This window comes from Rhinoderma darwinii, chromosome 6, assembly GCF_050947455.1.
Source record: "Rhinoderma darwinii isolate aRhiDar2 chromosome 6, aRhiDar2.hap1, whole genome shotgun sequence".
NCBI lineage: Eukaryota > Metazoa > Chordata > Amphibia > Anura > Rhinodermatidae > Rhinoderma > Rhinoderma darwinii.
The window spans coordinates 89,517,791-89,544,144 of NC_134692.1; the positions used below are offsets into that span (position 1 = coordinate 89,517,791).

The 26,354-nt window shown below is 42.9% G+C and overlaps 1 protein-coding gene across 1 annotated transcript in view; it reads left to right on the forward strand.

The window, feature by feature from the left end:
* The window catches only part of CARD11 (caspase recruitment domain family member 11), a 687,245-nt gene that overhangs the window by 384,662 nt on the left and 276,229 nt on the right, over nucleotides 1-26,354 (forward strand). Inside the window, exons 12-13 of the mRNA XM_075830023.1 lie at nucleotides 16,015-16,118; nucleotides 16,213-16,244. Coding sequence (XP_075686138.1) covers nucleotides 16,015-16,118; nucleotides 16,213-16,244 — 136 coding nt within the window. The remainder of the gene's footprint in view (nucleotides 1-16,014; nucleotides 16,119-16,212; nucleotides 16,245-26,354) is intronic.

A 26,354-nucleotide genomic window follows, 5' to 3' on the forward strand; every position in this document is an offset into this window, starting at 1 on the left:
ATACATATTGTCCTCCTCATCACCCTCATCCAGTGATGAGGAACGCCCACAAAGGCACCCTAGGACAACAGATGAGACAACTCCCCAGATAAGTGATACCATATGGAATCCACCCCCTAAAAATTGTGAGCCTCAAATTCCGGATTTCATAGGCATCTCAGGAATTCGGTTTAAAACTGCAGGCCTCACAGAAATTGACTTTTTCAAGGTCTTTTTCTCTGAGGATTTTGTAAATGTAATGGTAGCCCAGATCAGTTTATACTCCCAGCTATTTAAACACAAAACCCAACGTCATTATTTGCTAGGTGGTAGGGCTGGGCAATTAATAAAAATAAATCAAAACCGAAATTCAGTGCAGATAACCTATGTTATCTTGCGCAGTTTGGCTTTTTTGGTTAATTTGTTTCCCGGTTTCAACTGTCCTCAGGACGCATATACTGTTGAATCCTGTGTCGGAGTAGGGAGCCATCAGCTCCCTACCCCACCATTCACTATGTAGTGCCGGCCATGAGTGGCTCGGCAAAGACATGTAGTGACATAATCGCTCCTGTCTGCCCGATCCACACGGAGGACAGAAGTATCTCCTCTAATCGTCGTAGGAATGCTGATAGGTGAGTATTTTTCATATTAGGCACTATTTGGTCATTAGAGTGTGGGGGTAGCTATTTGGCATTACAATACATGTGGGCAGCTATGGGGCATTATACTCTGTTGAGGGCAGCTAAAGGGAAAATAGTGTGGGATTTGGTGCATCCACTGCTGGACCAGGGTTATCACATTTACGTGGTTAACTTCTATACCAACATCACTCTATTTAAGTGCCTTTCTACCAGAAGGGAAGAAAAAGGAAGGGGAAGTGGTGCTCCTCTAAGGTGATATTGTTTTGTGCATGGTATATACACTGTGAAAAAGTCTTCAATATTTTTACTCACCTAGTGCAGTTGTGCTGTAGTAGGCACAGGACTACTGCATTGCTTCCGTGAGTATATGTAGTTTCGAAGCTTGTTGGCTGCCACCCACTGTGATCACTTGGAGGATAAGTCCTTAGTTCAGGGATGAAGATATGGTTCGAGGAATAGGAGAAAAATGAATGCAGTGTTCGGATTACTGCGCCTGGCTGGTAAGTATTGATTATACGTAGATCGTCATGGGATAGTTTATTCCAGAAGAACTGCAGCATGTGGCACCGTGCACAAAAATCAGAGAAGCCTCTCTAAAGCTCTGATTGGGGAACCACAAAAAAGGGGCCATAGCAGGGCACTAAACAGCGAGAACATGTTGTTGGTCAAGTATAAGGACAAGAGGGATGTCCTTAAGTTGACAATAATACACGGTAATGGCAGAACCCTTGTACCACTACAATGACCCCCCCAAGCCAGATTGCATTCTGATCAAGTACTAAAGCCGTACATGTGTAAAACAAAGTTGTGGTACAAAAACCTGGTTGTGCACACGGTACAGATGGCAATGTATAATGCTTACATGGTATCCCAACATGCAGGCCAGACTGGAACATTCCTTCAGTTTCAAGAGGTTGTGATCAAGGGCCGCCATCAGGGCAATACTAGTGGTACTCCCATCAGGAGCCCGGTCACATGGCTGAAGAAAAGGGGCCTGCCAGGCTGTCGTCATCCCCCGGACAGTTGGCCCCCCCTCCTCCTCGCTGGCCCCTGACCGTGGACCCCCTCCCCTCTCCCGGGACCCCTCATGGATGAAATCATGAGGTTTGCAGATGGCTAGCATGGCGATCGGATGCCAAGTAATGGCCTCCGTGTCTGCCATGTACGTTAGCCTATCAGGATCAGCCTCCGGATAGACTTCCTGTCAGAGTGACAGGACGTCACTGCCGTTCGCTATGCACACTGTCGATGTAATGACGGGGGTGGGGAGACAGACAAGTGAGCCCTAATCTACCCACCACTCAGTCCTTGCCTACTTGCAACGACCCGCCCTAGGCGACGGGGTACAACTGGGCGACGGTCCCTACGCTCAATAAGTGCACGACAGACAAACAGACAAGGGTACACCAGGAGTGTACAAGGTACCAAACGCAGAGCAGGAGAGTAGTCAGCAAGCCGGGGTCAATATGAAGCAAGGACAATGGTACAAGAAGCTGCAGCAGGGCCAGGAAACCAAACGAGAAGAATCACAAGCAAAGGAGGAACAGGAAAGGCAGGAATAAATAGACAGAGGGCGGGAGCTAGCTCCGTCTGGCCAGGCTGTGATAGGTTCTCCCACTCCTAAGCCTGCCACCCTGAGTGGTGGAAGATGGAGTCAGTCTCACAGACATAGAAGCAGGTGCAGACTGATTATCTATGGGCGTTAACCCCGAAGCTGTGCCTGGCAGATCCTTTACAGTACCCCCCCTTTTATGAGGGGCCACCGGACCCTTTCTAAGTGGACCTGGTTTACTGGGGAAACGAAGGTGAAACCTCCTGACCAATATCCCAGCGTGAACATCCCGAGCGGGTACCCAAGTCCTCTCCTCAGGCCCGTATCCTCTCCAATGGACCAGGTACTGGAGGGAGCCTTGGACCATCCTGCTGTCCACAATCTTGGCCACCTCGAATTCTGCCCCCTCAGGGGTGAGAACAGGGACCGGAGGTTTCCTTGAGGGAGCCAAGGACGGGGAGCAGCGTTTAAGGAGGGAGGCATGGAACACGTCGTGTACACAAAAAGATGGGGGCAACTCCAGTCGGAAGGAGACAGGATTGAGGACTTCAATGACCTTGTACGGCCCTATAAACCGGGGAGCAAACTTCTTGGACGGGACCTTAAGGCGCAAATTTTTAGACGATAGCCACACCAGATCCCCGACCATAAACAAGGGGTTAGCAGAAGGTTTTCTATCTGCCTGAGTTTTTTGTATGCTCTGGGACGCCTCTAGGTTCTTCTGAACCTGAGCCCAGACTGTGCACAGTTCTCGATGAACGACCTCTACCTCGGGATTGTTGGAACTACCAGGTGAAATGTAAGAGAACCGTGGATTAAACCCAAAATTACAGAAAAAGGGGGAGACCCCTGACGAGTTACTGACCCGGTTATTAAGGGAGAATTCGGCGAGGGGAATGAATGAGACCCAATCATATTAACAGTCAGAGATAAAACACCTTAAATATTGTTCTAGAGACTGATTAGTCCTCTCAGTTTGGCCATTAGTTTCAGGATGGAAGGCAGAGGAGAAAGACAGATCAATCTCCAACTTTTTACAGAAGGCTCTCCAAAACAATGAAACAAATTGTACCCCTCTATCAGAAACAATATTGACAGGGACCCCATGGAGACGCAGGATGTGTTTGACAAACAAGGTAGCTAACGTCTTAGCATTGGGTAGTTTTTTGAGGGGCACAAAGTGGCACATCTTACTGAAGTGGTCTACTACAACCCACACCACCGACTTGCCTTGAGATGGAGGCAAATCGGTGATAAAATCCATGGAGATATGGGTCCAAGGTCTCTGGGGAATGGGCAAAGAACATAGTAAGCCCGCTGGTCGGGACCTGGGAGTCTTGGACCTAGCACAAACTTCACAAGCGGCAACGTAGGCCTTAACGTCTTTAGGCAACCCAGGCCACCAATCGTTTCTGGCAATGAGGTGCTTGGTACCCAGGATGCCTGGATGGCCAGATAGTGCAGAGTCATGATTTTCCCTAAGTACCCTCAGCCGGAATTGCAGGGGAACAAACAGCTTGTTCTCAGGAAGGCTCCCGGGAGCTGAACCTTGATCAGCCGCAATTTCAGAGACTAAATCAGAATCAATAGCGGAAATGATTATACCTGGAGGCAAAATACAAGCAGGATCTTCCTCCGAAGGAGGGCTGGCCATGAAGTTACGTGACAGTGCATCAGCCTTAACATTTTTAAACCCAGCCCTATAGGTAACCACAAAAGTGAATCTGGTAAAAAATAACGCCCAACGAGCTTGTCTCGGGTTTAGCCTCCGGGCAGATTCTAGGAAAACCAGATTCTTGTGGTCGGTAAGGACCGTTACCTGGTGACTAGCCCCCTCCAGGAAGTGGCGCCACTCTTCAAATGCCCATTTAATGGCTAAGAGTTCGCGGTTGCCAATATCATAGTTACTCTCAGTGGGTGAAAACTTCCTGGAGAAGTAGGCACAGGGACGGAGATGGGTGAGGGACCTGGTACCCTGGGACAAGACAGCCCCCGCTCCCACCTCGGACGCGTCAACCTCCATGATAAATGGCTCCATTTGGTTGGGCTGAACCAGCACCGGGGCCGAGATAAAGCACTTCTTAAGGACCTCAAAAGCCTGGACAGCCCCAGGAGGCCAGTGGAGGAGATCAGCACCTTTGCGAGTGAGATCCGTAAGAGGATTAGCGATTACCGAGAAGTTAGCAATAAACCTCCTGTAATAATTAGCGAACCCCAGGAAGCACTGTAACGCCTTCAGGGAGGCAGGTTGGACCCATTCCGCCACAGCCTGGACCTTGGCGGGGTCCATGCGGAATTCATGAGGAGTGAGGATTTGGCCCAAAAATGGTATCTCCTGCACCCCAAACACACATTTTTCGGTCTTTGCAAACAGTTTGTTTTCTCGAAGGACCTGGAGCACCTTCCTGACATGCTCAATGTGGGAGGACCAGTCCTTGGAAAACACAAGAATGTCAACAAGGTACACTAAGTGAGGTAGAAAAAAGAAACACGGCGCCGCAAATAAGAATCTGATAAAATAGTATTAAATTGGGTCGATGAGACAAATCCGCTCACCTCGGGTGGTGGACACCAAGGAGGTGTCAACAAAGCTTAGGAAGCTGCAGCCAGGTCCACAACACAGCCAAACGAAGTTTGCTGTCGGTTCGTAGTAGTTTTAGGAGTAGGAAAAACGGGACCACCGGCGCTGCTTCAATCTTTAGGCGATACACAATACACAACCAACGTAGTGGATTAAGTGTATAAGGTTTTATTTTTGATAGGCTACGCGTTTCAACGTCGAACTGACGTCTTCCTCAGGCCAATACAGACTGTGCGGTTCCTGCCCTATTTATACATCAGGGCGAGGAATAAGACCGCCAGTTATAATGGGTCAAAGGTCACATGAGATACAGAAATATAGAAAACAGAAGAAAGAAGCAACATTTAAAAGCAATTACAAGTATCAATATACGATAAGAATGAACGGGATTAGCAACATGTTTAAAAGCTGTTTTAAAACTCTTAGTTAAACTGACAGATCAGTACCGTGTTTTCAGGAGAGATTTATATGACAGCCAAAAGCTATATTTATGTATAGAAATGTGGGTGAATAAACTATCATATATTAAAGATTTGCTTATGTCTGAGTTTTATTGTGTTTTAAATAATGTTAATGGAAGAAACACATGTAGCTCAAAAACTGCTGAGTTTTTCGGTCTTTCTATAAACTTTTACAAACGTATATGTTATTGACATACAAAATGAATTTAATCGATACCAATCCAGGCACATTTGCCAACATTTTTACCTTTTAGGTTCTTTTTTAAAAAAATAACCATTGACCTATTCTGTTTTTAAAAAAAATAACCATTTACCTATTCTGATATTAATGAAAGAGATCCATAGTATTCCATAAATAACAATATCCCAGTAACATAACGTCCTGTCACTCACCAGTTCCGATGCAGATGCCTCGTTTAGATCTCTTGGCACGGAGTCCCGCGACCTGATGTATTTTACTGTGCGATCCAGCGTAAGTCTTTCTTTCCCCCGTGACTTTTTTGTGTTCTTGACTACCAGTAACCAAGGACGCTCCCAACCATTATTATATACCTGTGCGGTCCAAACATGCGGTCCATTCAAACCTTTTTGTTCCCTTACGGCTTCCGGAGTTCTGACTCCTAGTAACCAAGGACGCTCTGACTCAGCAGTTTTTGAGCTACATGTGTTTCTTCCATTAACATTATTTAAAACACAATAAAACTCAGACATAAGCAAATCTTTAATATATGATAGTTTATTCACCCACATTTCTATACATAAATATAGCTTTTGGCTGTCATATAAATCTCTCCTGAAAACACGGTACTGATCTGTCAGTTTAACTAAGAGTTTTAAAACAGCTTTTAAACATGTTGCTAATCCCGTTCATTCTTATCTTATATTGATACTTGTAATTGCTTTTAAATGTTGCTTCTTTCTTCTGTTTTCTATATTTCTGTATCTCATGTGACCTTTGACCCATTATAACTGGCGGTCTTATTCCTCGCCCTGATGTATAAATAGGGCAGGAACCGCACAGTCTGTATTGGCCTGAGGAAGACGTCAGTTCGACGTTGAAACGCGTAGCCTATCAAAAATAAAACCTTATACACTTAATCCACTACGTTGGTTGTGTATTGTGTATCGCCTAAAGATTGAAGCAGCGCCGGTGGTCCCGTTTTTCCTACTCCTAAAACTAACAAGGTACACTACAAGAAATACCCCCAGGTAGTCTCTTAAAATCTCATTTATGAAATTCTGGAAGACCGCGGGAGCATTACACAACCCAAAGGGCATGACGAGGTATTCGAAATGACCTTCGGGCGTGTTATACGCAGTCTTCCACTCATCCCCCTCTTTGATGCGGATAAGGTTATACACCCCCCGTAGATCAAACTTAGAGAACCATTGTGCCCCCTGAACCTGATTAAAGAGATCAGGAATCAGAGGAAGGGGATACTGGTTCCTTACAGTGACCTTATTCAAGCTTCGGTAGTCAATGCATGGCCTAAGACCACCATCCTTCTTCCCTACGAAGAAGAAGCCAGCACCTACCGGAGAAGTAGAGGGGCGAATGTAACCCTTGGCCAGGCATTCCTGGATATACTCTCTCATGGCTTCACGTTCGGGACAAGAGAGATTAAATATCCTACCCTTAGGGAGCTTAGCTCCTGGTACCAAATTGATTGCGCAATCATATTCTCTATGAGGAGGTAACACTTCGGAGGCCTCCTTAGAGAAAACATCGGCGAAGTCCTGAACAAACTCAGGTAGCGTGTTCACCACCTCAGGGGGAGAAATAGAATTAACAGAAAAACATGACGTCAAGCATTCATTACCCCACTTGGTAAGGTCCCCAGAATTCCAGTCAAACTTGGGATTATGCAACTGCAACCAGGGAAGGCCTAAAACCAAATCGGACGATAATCCCTGCATTAACAGTACAGAGCACTGCTCCAAATGCATGGAGCCAACAAGGAGTTCAAAAACAGGGGTATGCTGTGTAAAATAACCATTAGCAAGAGGAGTGGAGTCGATACCCACTACCGGGACAGGTTTAGGCAAATCAATCAAAGGCATAGCTAGAGACATAGCAAATTCCACAGACATGATATTAGCAGAAGACCCTGAATCCACGAAGGCACTGCCGGTAGCAGACCTACCACCAAAAGAGACCTGAAAGGGAAGCAAGATATTATTACGTTTCATATTTACGGAAAAAACCTGTGCGCCCAAGTGACCTCCCCGATGATCACTTAGGCACGGAAGTTCTCCGGCTGCATTCTTACGCTTAGGACAGTTGTTCACTTGATGCTTGACATCCCCACAGTAGTACCAGAGACCATTCTTCCTGTGGAAATCTCTACGCTGTTGGGGGGACACGGAGGCCCCGAGTTGCATAGGTACATCCGAGTCTTCCGGGGAGGAACGAAGCATCGGAACCTCGGGAGGCATCATGGGGGAGTCAGAGGAGAAAACATCAAGACGTTAAAGTTGTCGTTCCCTGAGACGTCGGTCAAGTCGTACCGCTAAAGCCATAACCTGGTCTAGGGAGTCAGAAGAGGGATAACTAACTAGCAGATCTTTCAGGGCGTTCGACAGACCCAACCTAAACTGGCACATTAAGGCAGGGTCATTCCACCGAGAAGCTACGCACCACTTCCTAAAGTCAGAGCAATACTCCTCAACAGGTCTCTTACCCTGACGTAAGGTCACCAGCTGACTCTCGGCAAAAGCAGTCTTGTCAGTCTCGTCATAGATGAGTCCGAGAGCAGAAAAGAAAAGATCAACGGAGGAAAGTTCAGGGGCGTCAGGAGCCAAGGAGAAGGCCCATTTTTGGGGCCCTTCCTGGAGCCGGGACATAATTATACCCACCCGCTGGCTCTCAGAACCTGAGGAGTGGGGCTTTAAACGAAAATAGAGCCTACAACTCTCCCGAAAGGAGAGAAAAGTCTTCCGGTCCCCTGAGAACCGGTCGGGCAACTTGAGGTGGGGTTCAAGAGGTGAGGTGAGGGGGACTACCATGGTAGCATCAGGCTGGTTGACCCTCTGAGCCAGGGCCTTGACCTGTAGGGAGAGACCCTGCATTTGCCGAGCCAGGGTCTCAAGGGGGTCCATAGTGGTGTCCGGGACCAGGGTAGACTAGGTATGGGCTTGTGATTATGTAATGGCGGCGGTGGGGAGACAGACAAGTGAGCCCTAATCTACCCACCACTCAGTCCCTGCCTACTTGCAACGACCCGCCCTAGGCGACGGTGTACAACTGGGCGACGGTCCCTACGCTCAATAAGTGCACGACAGACAAACAGACAAGGGTACACAGAGCTAGGGGGAGAAAGGGGCAGTTGCCCACGGCAACACCGTGAGCAACAAGAGAAGTGAACAAGCCGAGTCAAACCAGGAGAGTACGAGGTGCCAAACGCAGAGCAGAAGAGTAGTAAACAAGCCGAGTCAAACCAGGAGTGTACGAGGTACCAAACGCAGAGCAGGAGAGTAGTCAGCAAGCCGGGGTCAATATGAAGCAAGGACAATGGTACAAGAAGCTGCAGCAGGGCCAGGAAACCAAACGAGTAGAATCACAAGCAAAGGAACAGGAAAGGCAGGAATAAATAGACAGAGGGCGGGAGCTAGCTCCGTCTGGCCAGGCTGTGATAGGTTCTCCCACTCCTAAGCCTGCCACCCTGAGTGGTGGAAGATGGAGTCAGTCTCACAGACATAGAAGCAGGTGCAGACTGATTATCTATGGGCGTTAACCCCGAAGCTGTGCCTGGCAGATCCTTTACAGTCGATGAAAGTGTCTATGACAGTGTCGGCGACAGTGTGCATTGGGAACCGGGAGGTCAGCTGTCCCTGACAGCTGACACTCCACTAGTTGCCGATCAGCGGCTCATTGCCGCTGATTTCGGCAATTAACCCGTTACATGCGGGGCTCGATTGCGATCTCCGCATGTACAGGGTTTGTAGCACATCAGCAGCCCCCATGCAATTGTGGGGGCTGCTGATGCTTGTGATGGCACCCGGGGTCCACACAACGGCCCCCGGGTCTACCATGTATGCAAGCCTATGAGGATCAGCCTCTGGCTGGTCCTCGTAGACTAACTGTCAGAGTGACTGTGACGTCACACTGACAGTTGGAATACGTTACACTACCTAGGTAGTGTAATGTATTCTAGGAGCGATCAGAGCTGCAGGTCAAAAAGAAAGTGTAAAAAGTTAAGAAAAAAAAAAGTTAAGAAAAATGTTTTACAAAAGTGTAAAAATAAAAGATTTTTTTTCCCTATAATAAGTCTCTTATTATAGGAAAAAAATTAAACCGTTAAAAAACAGTACACATATTTTGTATCACCGAGTTCGTAACAACCCAATCAATAACACTATAATGGTTTTTTTACCGCACGGTGAACGCCGCAAAAAAAACAAACTAAAAACAATGCCAGAATCACTATTTTTTGGTCACCACCCCTCCCAAAATATAGAATAAAAAGTGATCAAAAAGTTGCATGTACCCGAAAATAGTACCAATAAACACTACAAGCCCTTACACCGCTTTTTTGACAGAAAAATAAAAAAGTTACGGCTCTCAGAATATGGTGACACAAAAAATAAATTATTTTATAAAGAAGTGATTTTATTGTGCAAACGCTGCAAAACATAAAAAAAACTATATACATATGGTATCGCCGTAATCGTACCGACCTGCAGAATAAAGTAAAATTGTCATTTATAGTGTTGAACACCGTAAGAAATAAAGAATTTAAAATGCCAAAATCACTGTTTTTGGCCACCAAAGCTCTAAATAAAATGTAATAAAAAGTGATCAAAAATTTTGCATCTACCAAAATATGGTACCAATAAAAACGACAGCTCGTCCTGCCAAAAATAACCGCTCAATTCATGGAAAAATAAAAAAGTTATCGCGTTTGGAAGGCGGGGAGTGAAAATCTAAAATGGAAAAGCAAAAAAGGATCAGTCCTGCAAAGGTTAATTCATTTCTATTAAAAAAATAAATTATTACCACATGTGGGGTATTGTCATACTCGGGAGAGATTGCGCTACAAATTTAGGGCGACTTTTTCTCCTTTATCCCTTGTGAAAATGAAAAAATTCAACATTTTAGTGGACAAAAATGTTTATATTCATTTTCACGGCCTAATTCTACTAAATTCTGCAAAAGACCTGTATGGTATAAATGCTTACTAAACCCCTAGAAAAATTCCTTGAGGGGTCTAGTTTCCAAAATGGGGTTGCTTTTGGGGTGTTTCCACTATTTTGTTCCCTCCAGGGGGTTGCAATCGCGACATGGCACTGAAAACCAATCCAGCAAAATCTATTCTCCAAATTCCAAATGGCACTCCCTCCCTTCTGAGCACTGCCGTGGGTCCAAACAGCAGTTTATTACCACATATGGGCTATTTCCATAATCGGGAGAAGATGCTTTACAAATGTTGGGGTGAATTTTCTTCTTTATTCCTTGTAAATATTAAAAATGTCTATGTTATTTGAGAAAAAAAGTAGTTTTTCTTTTTCACAGACTAACTCCAATAAATATAGCAAAATACCTGTGTGGTCAAAGTGCTAACTATACCCCTAGATAAATTCACTGAGGGGTCTTGTTTACAAAATGGGGTCACTTTTGTGGAGTTTCCACTGTTTTGGCACCACAAGACCTCTTCAAGCTCAACATGGTGCCTAAAATGTAGTCTAAAAATAAGCAGGCCCCAAAATCCACGAGATGCTCCTTTGCTTCTGAGGCCGGTATTTCAGTCCATTACCGCACTAGGGCCACATGTGAGATATTCCTAAAAACTGCAGGACCTGGGTAATAAATATTGAGTTGTATTTCTCTGGTAAAACCTTCTGTGTTACACAATTTTTTTTATTACAAATGAATTTCGGCAAAAAAAGGAGAAATTTGTAAATTTCCCCTCTGCTTTATTTCCTGTGAAACGCCTAAAGGGTTAAAATACTTTCTCAATGCTGTTTTGAATACTTTGAGGGGTGCAGTTTTTAAAATGGGGTAATTTATTGGGGTATTCTAATATATAAGGCCCTCAAAACCACTTCAGAACTGAACTGGCCCCTGTAAAAATAGCCTTTTGAAATTTTCTTGAAAATGTGAGAAATTGCTGCTAAAGTTCTAAGCCTTGTAACGTCCTAGAAAAATAAAAGGATGTTCAAAAAACGATGCAAATATAAAGTACACATATGGGAAATGGTAACTAGTGACTATTTTGTGTGGTATTACTATTGGTTTTATAAGCAGATACATTTAAATGTAGAAAAATGCAAATTTTTGCAAATTTTCGGTAAATTTTGGTGTTTTTCACGAATAAATATTGAATTTATCGACCAAATTTTTCCACTATCATAAAGTACAATATGTCACGAGAAAACAGTCTCAGAATCGCTTGGATAGGTAAAAGCATTCTGGAGTTATTACCACATAAAGTGACACATGTCAGATCTGAAAAAATCGGCTGTGCCACAAGGCCAAAACAGGCTGAGTCCTAAAGGGGTTAAACTAGTCAGAAACAATTCACAAGCGGAATCACAAGATAAATTGAAATGTATTTTAAAATACGCACCACAGGTAAATTTTTGTGCAGAAAATGCGACATGTACATGAGATTTCTTTATCTCATTTACTTTGCTGGTACTGTGTTACACTGCGGATTTGCCGCACGAAAATACCTGCGACAAATTTGCACGTAATAAGTATCGTGTGCATTTCGCCTAACAGAGTTTTTTTTTAACTCACCCTAAGGCCTCGTTCACACATGTTGGATTTGATACGGATTCCGATGACATGTCGATGATTCTGCATCCCATGCATATGAGGTTTCCGCAACCCAGTTCACATGCTATGAAAAATTTTCTGTATTTTTATCCGCACCATTAAAAGAAATCCACCACACCACAGTAGCATTCTACTTATTTTGCATGAAAAAGCCAGGGGTAAGCAACTTTGAATGACAATGGGACTTAGGCTCCTTTCTCTCGCAAGCGTTTTTTTCCGCACGCGGGAAAAAAACGCATTCGCCTCCCCTTGAAATCAATAGAAGGCAATTTTTGGCTGCAGTTTCCAACGCGGTTTCCGCCGCAAAAAAATCAGTACAAAAACTCTGTGTGAACAGGGCCGTATTCTGCTATATGCTTGTGGCACATCTGCATCAGAAATCAAAGGGAAAGCCTCCGATTTTTGCTGTTGAAAAACACATTGAACTTTAATGGCAGCGTAAGAACGGAGCATTAGTTCTCCTTACATCCGCTTCCCTCACCCTTAAGGCTCCCTTCACATCATGTTGTTGCCCTAAGTTTATCGTGTACGTCATGAAATCTCCTAACGTACACTATAAACAACGTAGACAATAATTCACAGGTCTCCATTATGTCCTTTTAGCCTACGTTGGGCTGGTCGACGTCGGTATACCTTATTTTTGAAGGATGGAATAGTGTAGTAGACTTTGTTATTCCATCCTGAGAGATTCCACAAAAAAACGTATACCGCTCCTGACATTAGTATGTGGACAGTGATGTCAGGAGCTTCCCAATGCCGGAGTCCCCAGGCAGAGCATCACAAGTGCTCTACCCATTGACTTTGTCCCTGGCAAAGCTCCTGACGTTACTGTCCATATATGTAAAGTGACGTCAGGGTATTCTCCAGGGCCGGAATCCCTGGCCAGTGCGTTGCCGATGCTCCGGCCATGTACTCAGGCGTTGCAAATTTTCTGACGTCACTTTAAGTATATGGACATCAGGAACAGCGCCAGAGTCCCTGGGCAGAGCGCAAGTGGAAGGTTCCAGCCCTGGGAAAGCTCCAGATGTCACTGCCATTTATGGACAGTTACTTCAGGAGTTTCCCCTGGGCCATTCCCCGGATGACGTATCGCACTGTATGCCATACAGTTGAATACGTTTTTGGCTAAATAGATCAAAATCCAGAGCATTAACTAGTCACTGCCTGATCCATGGTTTTGTTCACTGTAATTGACATCTGCACCAAAATCAGTTAATGCGTATAACGTACAAACGTGAGTGCCACCCTTTCCGTTGCCCACCCCCGGTAATGGAAGGGGGGGCCCCAGACATCCTGGCTGTATGGGGCCCAGAAATTCCTGATGGCGGCCCTGGTTGTGATCACGACCCTTGTATTTGGGAACCAGAAAGGGGAGGGCCTCAGTACTTCTAGAAGTGATGGTCCACATATTGTACCAGGGCAACACTTTCCCAGCAAAATCCCCACCACTGGTAAGAAGAGAAGGACCCAAAAAAGGTGCAGAGTGTGCTACAAAAGTGGGAGAAGAAGAGACACCATTCATCAGTGCGTCACCTGCCCTGACAAACCTCGTCTGTGCATAAAGTATTGCCTCAAAGTATATGCCAGATCGATAGATTATTAATTGTATCAGTCATTTATCCCATTTTTCTCCTTTAGTCATTGTGGAAATTAAAAAATATTCAGCTTTTATTGTAAAAATGTAGATTTTCATTTTCACAGCCTAATTCCAATAATTTATGCAAAAAATCTGTGGGGTCAAAATGCTCGCTATACCCCTAGATACATTTCTTGACTAGTATAGTTCCCTAATGGGGTCACTTTTGGGGGGTTTCTCTTGTATTGGCTTTGCACATTTGACATGGTGTCCTCAAACCATTCCAGAAAATTTGATCTCCAAAAGCCAAATGTCACGCCTTACCTTCTGAGCCCTGCTGTGTGTTAAAACAGCAGTTTATGACCACATTACGGTATTGCCATACTCGGGAGAAATTTCTTTACAAATGTTGAGGTGTTTTTCTGCTTTATTCCTTGCGGAAATGAAAAAAAAAATCTATGTTTTAGTGGAAAAAAATGTAGATTTTTATTTTACTGCCTAATTGCAATAATTTCTGCAAAAAACCTGAGGTCAAAATGCTCACTATAGCCCTAGATAAATTCCTGAGGGGTCTAGTTTCCCAAATAGGGTCACTTTGGGGGAGGTTTCCACAGGGCCTTTGTAAATGCGACATGACCTCTGCAACCATTGCAGCTAAATTTGAGCTCCAAAATCCAAAGGACGCTCCTATCCTTCGGAACACTGCAGTGTGTTCAAGCAGGAGTTTGTGCCCACTTATGGGATATTACCGTTGGGGTGCTTTTTCTCCTTTATTTCTTAGAAAAATGAAAAAAGTTTTATTGTAAAAAAAACCTCATTTTTATTTTCAAGCCCAATTCAAATAAATTCTGCATAATATCTGTGGGTAGATTAATTCCTTCTCCAGTGTAGTTTCCAAAATTGGGTCTTTTTTGGATTTATTCTTTGTTTTGGCACCACAAGACCTCTTTAAACCTGACATGGTGCTTAAAATATAATCTAAGAAAAAGTCTTAGAAAAATAAAAGGAAGTTCAAAAAACGATGTCAACATAAAGTAGACACTTGGGAAATGTTAATTGGTAACTATTTTGTATCAGTCTTAGAAGCAATTGAAAAATGCAAATTTTTCTACATTTTCTCTAAATTTTGGTGTTTTTTTAAAAAAAGAAACACCAAATTTTACCTCTTACATAAAGTGCAACGTGTCACGAGAAAAAACAATCTCAGAATTGTTTGGATAGGTGAAATAATTCTAAAAGTTATTACCACATAAAGTGATACATGTCTGATTTGAAAAATGATGCTCTGTCAGGAAGATAAAAACTGGCTGCAGCGGGAAGAGGTTAAAGCTTCAGACACACTTGCAATACAAAACTTGAGCCTATGTTAATAGGCCTAACAAATAATCACTTAAAGTGTAGCTAAACGTTCTATAAACTTCTGATATGTCATAGTGACATGTCAGAAGTTTGTATTGGTGGGGGTTCGAACACGGAGACCCCACACCAATCGCTAGAACGAAGCAGCAGAAGCATTCGTGTGAGCGCTCAGCTGCTTCGTGTCTGTTCGCCGTTTTCCGAAAATAAATGTATCAGTGTACGGACTCAATAGAAAGTCTATGAGCCCGTACTCCGATACATTGGCATTCCGGAAAAACAGGAACTAAGCAGCTGAGTGCTCACACGAATGCTTCAGCTGCTTCGTTCTAGCGATTGGTGGGAGTCTCAGTGCTCGGACCCCCACCAATTCAAACTTCTGACATGTCACTATGACATGTCAGAAGTTTGTCGAACATTTAGCTACACTTTAAGGCTATGTTCACACGGAGTATTTTGGGGGAGGAATATCTGCCTCAAAATTCCGTTTGGAACTTTGAGGCAGATATTCCTCTCCCTGCACGCCGATTTTCGCGGCAATTATCGCGCCGTTTTTCGCCCGCGGCCATTGAGCGCCGCGGGCATAAAACAGCGAGATATACGCTTTCTCCTGCCTCCCATTGAAGTCAATGGGAGGTCGGAGGCGGAAGCGCCCGAAGATAGGGCATGTCGCTTCTTTTTCCCACGAGGCAGTTTTACTGCTCGCGGGAAAAAGACGCCGACGCCTCCCATTGAAATCAATGGGAGGCGTTCTCGGGCCGTTTTTGCCGAGTTTTGCGACGCGGTTTCCGCGTCAAAAAACTCGGCAAAATACCCCGTGTGAACATAGCCTTAAGCTCACATTGCCTTCTGTCTGAGTCATTATTTTACAAACGTATGGGGACAAGTATGGTTATCTTCATAACCTAGTCACGAATTTAACACCTAAAACAATAATATAATGTTATATGGTGAGGTTGAGGCTGGAAAGTCGACATCTTACATGACCTGCCTTGCCACCAGCACTTACTAAAGACAAAAGCGACAATACCTCACAGAATATATAATATATATAACAGTTTAAATAACTAGTTTTTGCATCATTTTGCAGCATCAACTGAAAAACCGTAGTTATAGTATCATGTCTACCACACCAGAACCACCCGGAAATGACTCCATCGTGAGAAGGAGCAAAGAAGATTTACCTACATACAGGTATGATGACCAATCATGTAATCATCCAAACAAAATGTATGTCAGTCATATATACAAATATTAACTGGCGTATATCTTCTTTATACTATAACAGCCCTGCTGATGAAGACATTGACAGCATAGATGGTGAGTTCTGACATATGTTCCATGTAGCAGTGCATCCAATAGTTATATTGGAGGATCTTCAAGGAAAAGCCACATAATCATAATACTTTTTTCTAAAGTGAATATTATTCGAAAATAATGGTGAACTGGTCACAAAATTCAGACTTAAAGGGGTTGTCCGAGATAAATTTTTATTTAAAAGTTAAACACACAATACACACATTAAATATTCCCTAATATACTTACCTGTGCAATCTTGCTTCTGTTCTCCGTTCTGGCAGCTCTTTTCTTCCGATCACCTGTCTTCTGACGTCACGTTTTCTTCCTCCTCCACTGTCGTGTCGTGTCCCGATCACATGGTCTCGCCCCAGCGAGACCTCGGATGGGACACGACACGTCACTGGAGACGTGTCGTTTCTGCGGGTGCCCGCCCAGCCTATGCAGCTTTTTTTCACTGTGAGCGCGCCTATGCGTGTTCACAGTGAAAAAAGTGAAGAGGGACGGCACCTGCGGGAATGTCGGGTCTCCGGCTGTCAGTGACTGCCGGGGACCCGGAGGAGAAGATAGAAGCAGCTTTCGCTGCTTCTGTCTTCTCCGATGTCTTTTTACACAGCGTTCAATGAACGCTGTGTATAGGAATAGAGACAGCAGCAGCGGCGCTGTCTCTATTCCTCCCGGTGATCATGTGACTGGTCACATGATCACCGGGTACCGTTAGTGGCAGACTGCTGCTGGGTCTAATCAGACCCAGCACAGCCCTATTAGTGACAATCGTCACTATGAGAGGGCTGATTTCCCCTGTAACTGGGGCTGCTGTGCAGCTCCAGTTACAGTGGAAAAGATGGTGTAAAAAAAAAAGAAAAAAAAAATATAATGTTCCCCAAAGGTCTTTTTTGACCTTTGAGGGACAGACAATAATAATAAAAAAATAGTAAAGTACAAAAAAAAATTAAATAATAAATACACATAAAATACCCACCCCAAAAAAATACCGTTCCCCCTGTCAATCATTGTTGTAACGCTAGCGCTGACCCAATTACCCTAATATAGACATGTAATATATAGAAATTTACGTTAGACAATGACGATCACAAATAAAAGGTCTATTTTAGGGTAAAACTATGTTATTACCAAAAAAAAATAGCTGAAACGTAAAAAAGCTTATTTTTTTACTATTATTTTCAAACTTTATGAATGAAAATTCTAAAATGGCAAAAAAGGTGTGTATAAAAACGCTAAAAAAAAAAACCTGCATTGTCTACGGAAAAAACGCCGCAAAAATAACGTCGTTAGCGCAACAAATAAAAAAGTTATAGCCATTTAACTAACACGTGCTAAAAATGGCTAAACGGTGCCCCGTCCTGAACTAGATAAGATCTTCTGGGGTCCTGTATCTAAGCCTACATTGTTAGGCTTAGATACAGGGTCTAACAAACAGTGTCACACATGGAGCTTGTATCTAAGCCTAACACAATGTAGGCTTAGATACAGGACCCCAGATGACATTCTTTTTATTCCTGTATTAGGGTATGTTCACACGGCCTATTTACGGACGTAATTCGGGCGTATTAATCCCCGAATTACGTCCGAAATTACGGCTTGAAATCGTTGGCAAACATCTGCCCATTGAAAGCAATGGGCTGATGTTTGTCTGTTCACACGAGGCGTATATTTAGCCCGCTGCGTGAAACATACTGCATGTCCTCTATTGGTGCGTTATCATGCACCTACACTCAAGTAGATGCATGCGTGAAAACCATGCACCAAACAAGCGTGTTTGGTGCGTGATTTATGCTGCAATTTGTTGTAACAAGCATTAAAATCGAGCATTAAAACTGCCTTGCGGGAAAAAGAAGCGACATGCTCCATCTTTGGCCGTTTACGCCTCTGACCTCCCATTGATTTCAACGGGAGGCAGAGAAAGCGTATTTCGCGTTGTTTTATGCCTGCGGCGCTCAATTGCCGCGGGCGAAAAACGCCACGGAAAACGACGCAAAAAACGCAGCAAAAAAAGCCACAAACAATGCCGCAAAAAACAGACGCAAAAAAAAAAACCCCGAAAAGGCTACGATAAATGCCGCGAAAAACATCACAAATAAAGCCGCGAACAAAGAGGCAAAGAACGCCACGAAAAACGACAGGGAAAACGACACGAAAGACGCAATGAAAAACGCAGAAAAAAAAACGCAAAAAAAGACGCGAAAAACGACGCAAAAAAGGCTACGATAAACGCCACGGAAAAAGCTGCGAAAAACATAGCGGAAAAAGACGCGAGAAACGCCGCAAACAGAGGCAAAGAACGCAGCAAAAATCAACTGGGAAAACGCCACGAAAGACGCAACGAAAAACGCAGCAAAAATAGGCGCAAACAACGACGCAAAAAAAGAAATGATAAACGACGTGAAAAAGGCTACGATAAACGCAATGGAAAACACAGCAAAAAACATCGCAAAAAAAGATGCAAACAAACAAGCAAAAAACGCCAAGATAAACGAAGCGAAAAACGCCCCGAACAAAGCGGCAAACAAATACGCAAACAGCGCACAAAAAACGGGTAAAAACGACGCAAAACTCAACGTGCAGGGAGAGGTAAATCTGCCGCAAACTTCAAGACGGAATTTTGAGGCAGATATTCTTCCTGCAAAAAAACTGTGTGAACATAGCCTTAGTGGAGAGAGACATGAGATAGAAGAGGGTGGACGAGGGTGAGGGTGGACGAGGGTGAGGGAGACACGAAGAGGTTTATAGACCTGAAAAGAGAAAGAAAACATAAATGTGAAAAACATAATGGGGGGAGAACATTTGCTCATCATCCTTCAAGAATGTCAGCAAGGAGACAAGTGCAGTGAAGGAGGTCAGCGGGGAGGAGCAGGGACAGCTCACGTGAACTCTTGGAAGGTACGTGCACGCTCATTGCAGCCTGCAATGAGCGTGCACGGGAAAAAAGTTTCATAACAAGGAAAGATCAACAAACCAGAGCTGAACTGCATGTAAACAAACCGTGCTAAATTCAAAGAAGAAATGTGCTAAGTAGAATTTTTTTTTAAAATAATGCTTTATTTAGGTTGTCTGTATAAGGGGTAATGTATGACACAGTTTTTGAAAAAATGTTGGTATCTCGGACAACCCCTTTAAGGATATGGTGAAGGGTTGGGAGAAAATGTTTGACTGTTGGCTGACAGTTTTAAACCCCTTGAAAATGCAGATATTTTGGGCCTTGAATACGTAGCAATTTTTCTAGTTTTTACATTGTGTCCCTTAAACCATAACTTTCACATTTTTCTTTCGACATAGCATATTAGGGCTTGTTTTTTGCAGAACAAGTTGTATTTTTGGCATCATTTTTGGATTGAAAAATGCTCATTGTTATTGGGGAAGGGGAATAGAAAAAAACAGCAATTCTGCAATGGTTTTTTCGCTCTCGTTTTCACAGCATTTACCATTCGGTATAAATGTTAGGCGATACCTAATTTATATAGTTTATTTTATGTTTTACTACTTTTGCACAATATAAACACTTTAATAACAAGTTTTATAGTACAGACCGTTACGGTTGCTGCGATACCAATTACGTGTACTTATTAAAATATTTTTTTACATTATTTTTTACACAATGAAGCGTTTTGTAATGTGGAAAGAAAACTTTTTTTGCGTTATTTTTCTTATTCTTTATATTTTTCACAATTTTATTTAACATTTTTAAATTTTTATTTTGTAATCCCACTAGGGAACTTGACCATGCAATCGCTTGATCGCTAATGTATTACTATGCAATACTTGGAATTGGGTGGATTTTTCTTAGCCTTGCAAACCATGATACTATGCCTGTCAGCATGAGGCTTTATTCAGACGAACGGGAATTACGTTCGTGCAACGCGTGTGATTTGCACACGCATTGCACGGACCTATATTAGTCTATGGGGCCGTGCAGACATGTCTGTGATTTTTACTCAGCGTGAGTCCGCTGAAAAAAAGTCACGACATGTCCATTCTTTGGCCGTTTTGCGCGAATCACGCACCCATTGAAGTCAATGGGTGCGTGAAAACTTCCGTGCGAACAGCGTGATTCGCGCAATAGCTGTCAAACACTCTGAATGTAAACAGAAAAGCACCACGTGCTGTTCTGTTTACAAACATCCAAATGGAGTGTTATAATGATGGCGGCTGCGCGAAAAGCACGCAGCCGCGCATCATATGCTGCTGCCACACGGAGCTGTTAAGTGGCTTTTGCGCACACAAAACGCCGCATTTTTGCGTGCGCAAAAACGCCACACTCGTGTGAACCCAGCCTGAAACCGACAAGCATTTAATAGGAGTACATATATGGCAGTCCTGGGGGCTTTAATTAGACTGCAGGTGACATGGAAACCTATTGGCACCCCATGCTTACTTCGCAGGGGCGCCTATGGGGTGACTGAGGATTTCCCTACCCTCTGTTTAACTTCTTAGATGCTGTGGTCACTATTAACCGTGGCATCTAAGGGGTTTAATGGCCGAAATCAGAGTTATCTACAATCCTGGCCGTTGCAGCAGAGATTCAGCTGTAAAAAACCTCCTGAGCCCACACCATAATTGTGTCGTACATTAACGGTGCAAAGCCTTAACTACCTAGGGCAAGTGTTAACAAATGTTCAGCGAATGGCGCCAAGTTGATAAGTGCATGTACAGTGAAGGAAATAAGTATTTGATCCCTTGCTGATTTTGTAAGTTTGCCCACTGTCAAAGTCATGAACAGTCTAGAATTTTTAGGCTAGGTTAATTTTACCAGTGACAGATAGATTATATATAAAAAAAAAAAAAAGAAAATCACATAGTCAAAATTATATATATTTATTTGCATTGTGCACAGAGAAATAAGTATTTGATCCCCTATCAGCCATTAAGAGTTCAGCCTCCTCCAGACCAGTTACACGCTCCAAATCAACTTGGTGCCTGCATTAAAGACAGCTGTCTTAAATGGTCACCTGTACAAAAGACTCCTGTCCACAGACTCAATTAATCAGTCTGACTCTAACCTCTACAACATGGGCAAGACCAAAGAGCTTTCTAAGGATGTCAGGGACAAGATCATAGACCTGCACAAAGCTGGAATGGGCTACAAAACCATAAGTAAGACGCTGGGTGAGAAGGAGACAACTGTTGGTGCAATAGTAAGAAAATGGAAGACATACAAAATGACTGTCAATCGACATCCATCTGGGGCTCCATGCAAAATCTCACCCCGTGGGGTATCCTTGATCCTGAGGAAGGTGAGAGCTCAGCCGAAAACTACACGGGGGAAACTTGTTCATGATCTCAAGGCAGCTGGGACCACAGTCACCAAGAAAACCATTGGTAACACATTACGCCGTAATGGATTAAAATCCTGCAGTGCCCACAAGGTCCCCCTGCTCAAGAAGGCACATGTACAGGCCCGTCTGAAGTTTGCAAATGAACATCTGGATGATTCTGAGAGTGATTGGGAGAAGGTGCTGTGGTCAGATGAGACTAAAATTGAGCTCTTTGGCATTAACTCAACTCGCCATGTTTGGAGGAAGAGAAATGCTGCCTATGACCCAAAGAACACCATCCCCACTGTCAAGCATGGAGGTGGAAACATTATGTTTTGGGGGTGTTTCTCTGCTAAGGGCACAGGACTACTTCACCGCATCAATGGGAGAATGGATGGAGCCATGTACCGTCAAATCCTGAGTGACAACCTCCTTCCCTCCACCAGGACATAAAAAATGGCTCGTGGCTGGGTCTTCCAGCACGACAATGACCCGAAACATACAGCCAAGGCAACAAAGGAGTGGCTCAAAAAGAAGCACATTAAGGTCATGGAGTGGCCTAGCCAGTCTCCAGACCTTAATCCCATCGAAAACTTATGGAGGGAGCTGAAGATCCGAGTTGCCAAGCGACAGCCTCAAAATCTTAATGATTTACAGATGATCTGCAAAGAGGAGTGGGCCAAAATTCCATCTAACATGTATGCAAACTTCATCATCAACTACAAAAAACGTCTGACTGCTGTGCTTCCCAACAAGGGTTTTGCCACCAAGTATTAAGTCTTGTTTGCCAAAGGGATCAAAATACTTATTTCTCTGTGCACAATGCAAATAAATATATATAATTTTGACTATGTGATTTTCTTTTTTTTTTTTTAGATAATCTATCTCTCACTAGTAAAATTAACCTAGCCTAAAAATTCTAGACTGTTCATGTCTTTGACAGTGGGCAAACTTACAAAATCAGCAAGGGATCAAATACTTTTTTCCTTCACTGTACATGCATGTGCACTTTACAGGTTGCATCTGCATTTAGGCTGCATAAAAAAAGTAGTCTAAATAATTTTAATTTACTTATCTACTGGAACCAGTCTGAAGTATGACAATCAAGTCAGTTTATCTAAGCTACTTTAGTGCTAATCTGCATTCTAGGAGATTTAGTGTTTTTGTAGTGTACAGTGTCTACACCTACCAGAATGTACATTAGCAGCACATGCTCTGTACAAAACGAAACTAGCAGGGGGCATTTTTCACATATTAGCTTAGCAGATTTGTGAAAGCAACTCTAGATGAGAATTGGCTAAAGACAAGCACTAATTAATTTTGCCTACAGATGTATCACTGAGCCGGACAGAGAAATGTTGCATGCAATGCTTCTCTGTCTAGTTTTTCAATCAGTTGTGTCTGGCTCAGGCAAAAAAAAACTGACCGGATATAACTGATATACAGTATATGGCCAAAAGTATGTGAAAACCACTGCTAATTTTTTAATTCTAAACAGGTGCATAAATCAGGCACACGGTCATTCAATCTCAATAGACAAACATTGGTAATAGTATGGGTCACAAAATCTAGGGTAGGGGAAAAGTAGGGAAGGGGGCAAGACTGTTATTGTGTTTGTATTGAGGTCGGCTTCAATTATTAATGTTGATACCGACAATTTGATAGGGAAAGGAATTCAAAAGCAATGTCCCCTTTAAATTGCTCTGGAAATTACCATTTATTTCCTTTATATTCACAATTTATTATTTTATAATTTTTATTTCTTTTTCTTTAACTTATGGTGTTTCTACATGAGCAATTTTTTGTATTGTGTATTATCAATTCCCAGTGACACTAGACACCCTTCTGTTTATCAGGTTGTGTCTGTATCACCAGGACTAAAGAGGGAGTGCTCAATGGGGTATGAATCGTGTGTTGTCTCTATTTATGATTTTTTTTTTTTTATTTGTTTATTTTTATTTATTGTTATTATTAACAAAACCCACACCAGGTTGCTTGACTTAACCTTCCTGAACTCACACCCAGGGGCCGAGAACGTTATTCGGACCTGGAAGCAGGTGAGACGTACCGCGATATCTCGCAAACAAACTGCACAATGCCTGGGTTGTTTCCCCGACAGTGAGCCAAAACTGCAGCACAAAACTATTATGAGTGAGTGTCGGCAGTGAATTCTTACTGCGACACTGTGCCGAAGTTGTCCTCACAGCAGCGGGAGCAAAGTCACGAGTGTGTCCTGGGTCGCTGGCAACCAGCGACTCGGTGTGGAGACTAGATGACTATGACGTCATCAAGACTCGCCGCTCAGGCAACGCGATGTCCAGACCGTTCCCGGCTCACACTCGCTACAGCCAAGGCAATCTACCAGTAAGTAGAAAATCTACACTATTGCTCTCCCTCTGATTTCTTTCCCTATTTCTAGAGTCGGTATGATCCCGACGTACATTTCGCTGATATAAAATCAGCTTCTTCCGGGGGCGGGAGCCTTTAGTTCATGGCTCTTTTTATAGGCCAGACGTTGATTGACAGAAAATCGAACCAATCAGCGTATTGTAAGTAAAAGTTGTGGCACTACATTTTTTCCGTAGCGAATAAATATACTCGTCCAAAATATCAACACATCAGCATCAAAGTGATGTCTTATAATCTGACATTTAAACAGTTTATAAATATTATAGTTATATTATACAACATTGGCTATTCAATTATCCTCATAACATGAGACACAGGGAGAATTCTTTCTCCCTAAATCTTTAATCAGGACATTGATGTCTTTGTCTATTAACAGTGAAATTGAATAATAATATATTTTTTGTTTGTTTTTATATGTTATCGCTATTTTTATTTTTTATTTATGTTTTTATTTTTATTTAAATTTTTATTTTATTATTTAAAAGAAGAAGAGTAATTATTACATAAATTGTAGTTACTGAAAACCGATGTTCCATTGTTCAGTCTGATTACCACTAAAGGAGAAAAGAGTACTGCTTTCATAGGGAAACATAAAATTCTTCATGGATCATACGTAGAATGAAATATTCCATAAATAAGATACTTCTTACAGGAGGGAACATAGAGATCATCATGGATCATTCATAAATCGTGATGTTGCATGCCCAGAGACATCCATTATTTCAAGGTGCCTCCTGGGTCTTCATCAAGGACCATACTTATCAAAGGAAGCAGCCAAAATTAAAGGACTCATTAAAGAGGCTCTGTCACCAGATTTTGCAACCCCTATCTGCTATTGCAGCAGATCGACGCTGCAATGTAGATTACAGTAACGTTTTTATTTTTAAAAAACAAGCATTTTTGGCCAAGTTATGACCATATTTGTAGTTATGCAAATGAGGCTTGCAAAAGTCCAAGTGGGTGTGTTTAAAAGTAAAAGTCCAAGTGGGCGTGTATTATGTGCGTACATCGGGGCGTTTTTAATACTTTTACTAGCTGGGCGTTCTGATGAGAAGTATCATCCACTTCTCTTCAGAACGCCCAGCTTCTGCCAGATCACGCTGTGACGTCACTCACAGGTCCTGCATCGTGTCAGACGAGCGAGGACACATCGGCACCAGAGGCTTCAGTTGATTCTGCAGCAGCAACGGCGTTAGCAGGTAAGTCGATGTAGCTACTTACCTGCAAACGCTGATGCTGCTGCAGAATCAACTGTAGCCTCTGGTGCCGATGTGTCCTCGCTCGTCTGACACGATGCAGGACCTGTGAGTGACGTCACAGCGTGATCTGCCAGAAGCTGGGCGTTCTGAAGAGAAGTGGATGATACTTCTCATCAGAACGCCCAGCTAGTAAAAGTATTAAAAACGCCCCGATGTACGCACATAATACACGCCCACTTGGACTTTTACTTTTAAACACACCCACTTGGACTTTTGCAAGCCTCATTTGCATAAATACAAAAATGGTCATAACTTGGCCAAAAATGCTCGTTTTTTAAAAATAAAAACGTTACTGTAATCTACATTGCAGTGCCTATCTGCTGCAATAGCAGATAGGGGTTGCAAAATCTGGTGACAGAGCCTCTTTAAGTTAAATTGGGGCTCACTGAATTCATTTTATAGATCCACTTGCTTTCCTCTTTTAGCAAGATGGAATCTATATCCCCACCTCTTATACCTGTTGTAAGGTGACAAATAGCCCAACCTGATAGGTCCTTCAGATTAAGGTTATGATATCGTTTGAAGTGTGGAGCAACTGGAGGCGGTTGAAATAGTTTGTCCTGTCTCTTCCTTTCTGCCTCCAGTTTATCGTAATTCCTGATGCTGCCTATATGTTCCCTTATTCTGATTTTAAACTCTCTTTTGGTCTTTCCTACGTAATATAGATTGCATGTGCATCTAAGAGTGTAAATTACCCCTTTTGTGGCACACGTAATGTGTTCCTGAATTTTAAATAGTGCTCCATTTGTATCCATAAAGTTCTTCCTCTTAACAAGAATTTGACAGGCTACACACAGCCCACACGGGTAAAAACCTGGGTATTTTTCTGATTTCTTCTTTAGACAATCCCTAGAGAAGTGACTCTTAACAATATGTTGTTCAATTGTATTTGTTTTTTTATATCCTACAGAAATTGTCATGCCCAGATGTTTTTTAAGATCTTCATCCAGTAGCAATACCTGCCAATGCGGTTTCATTATGTCATTCATTTCCTTCCACTTGTCATGCAGTGTAGTAATGAACCTCACTTTATCCTCTCTCTCTCTATTTTATTCTTTACCACCAATAGTACATCTCTGTCAGTTCGGAGAGCCAGATTATAAGCTTGTTTGATCTAGCGTCCTGTATAGTGTCTTTCTTTCAATCTTTAAGGTCCTTAGCTCCTATCTTGAAGTTCTCGAAGGTGGAGCAAT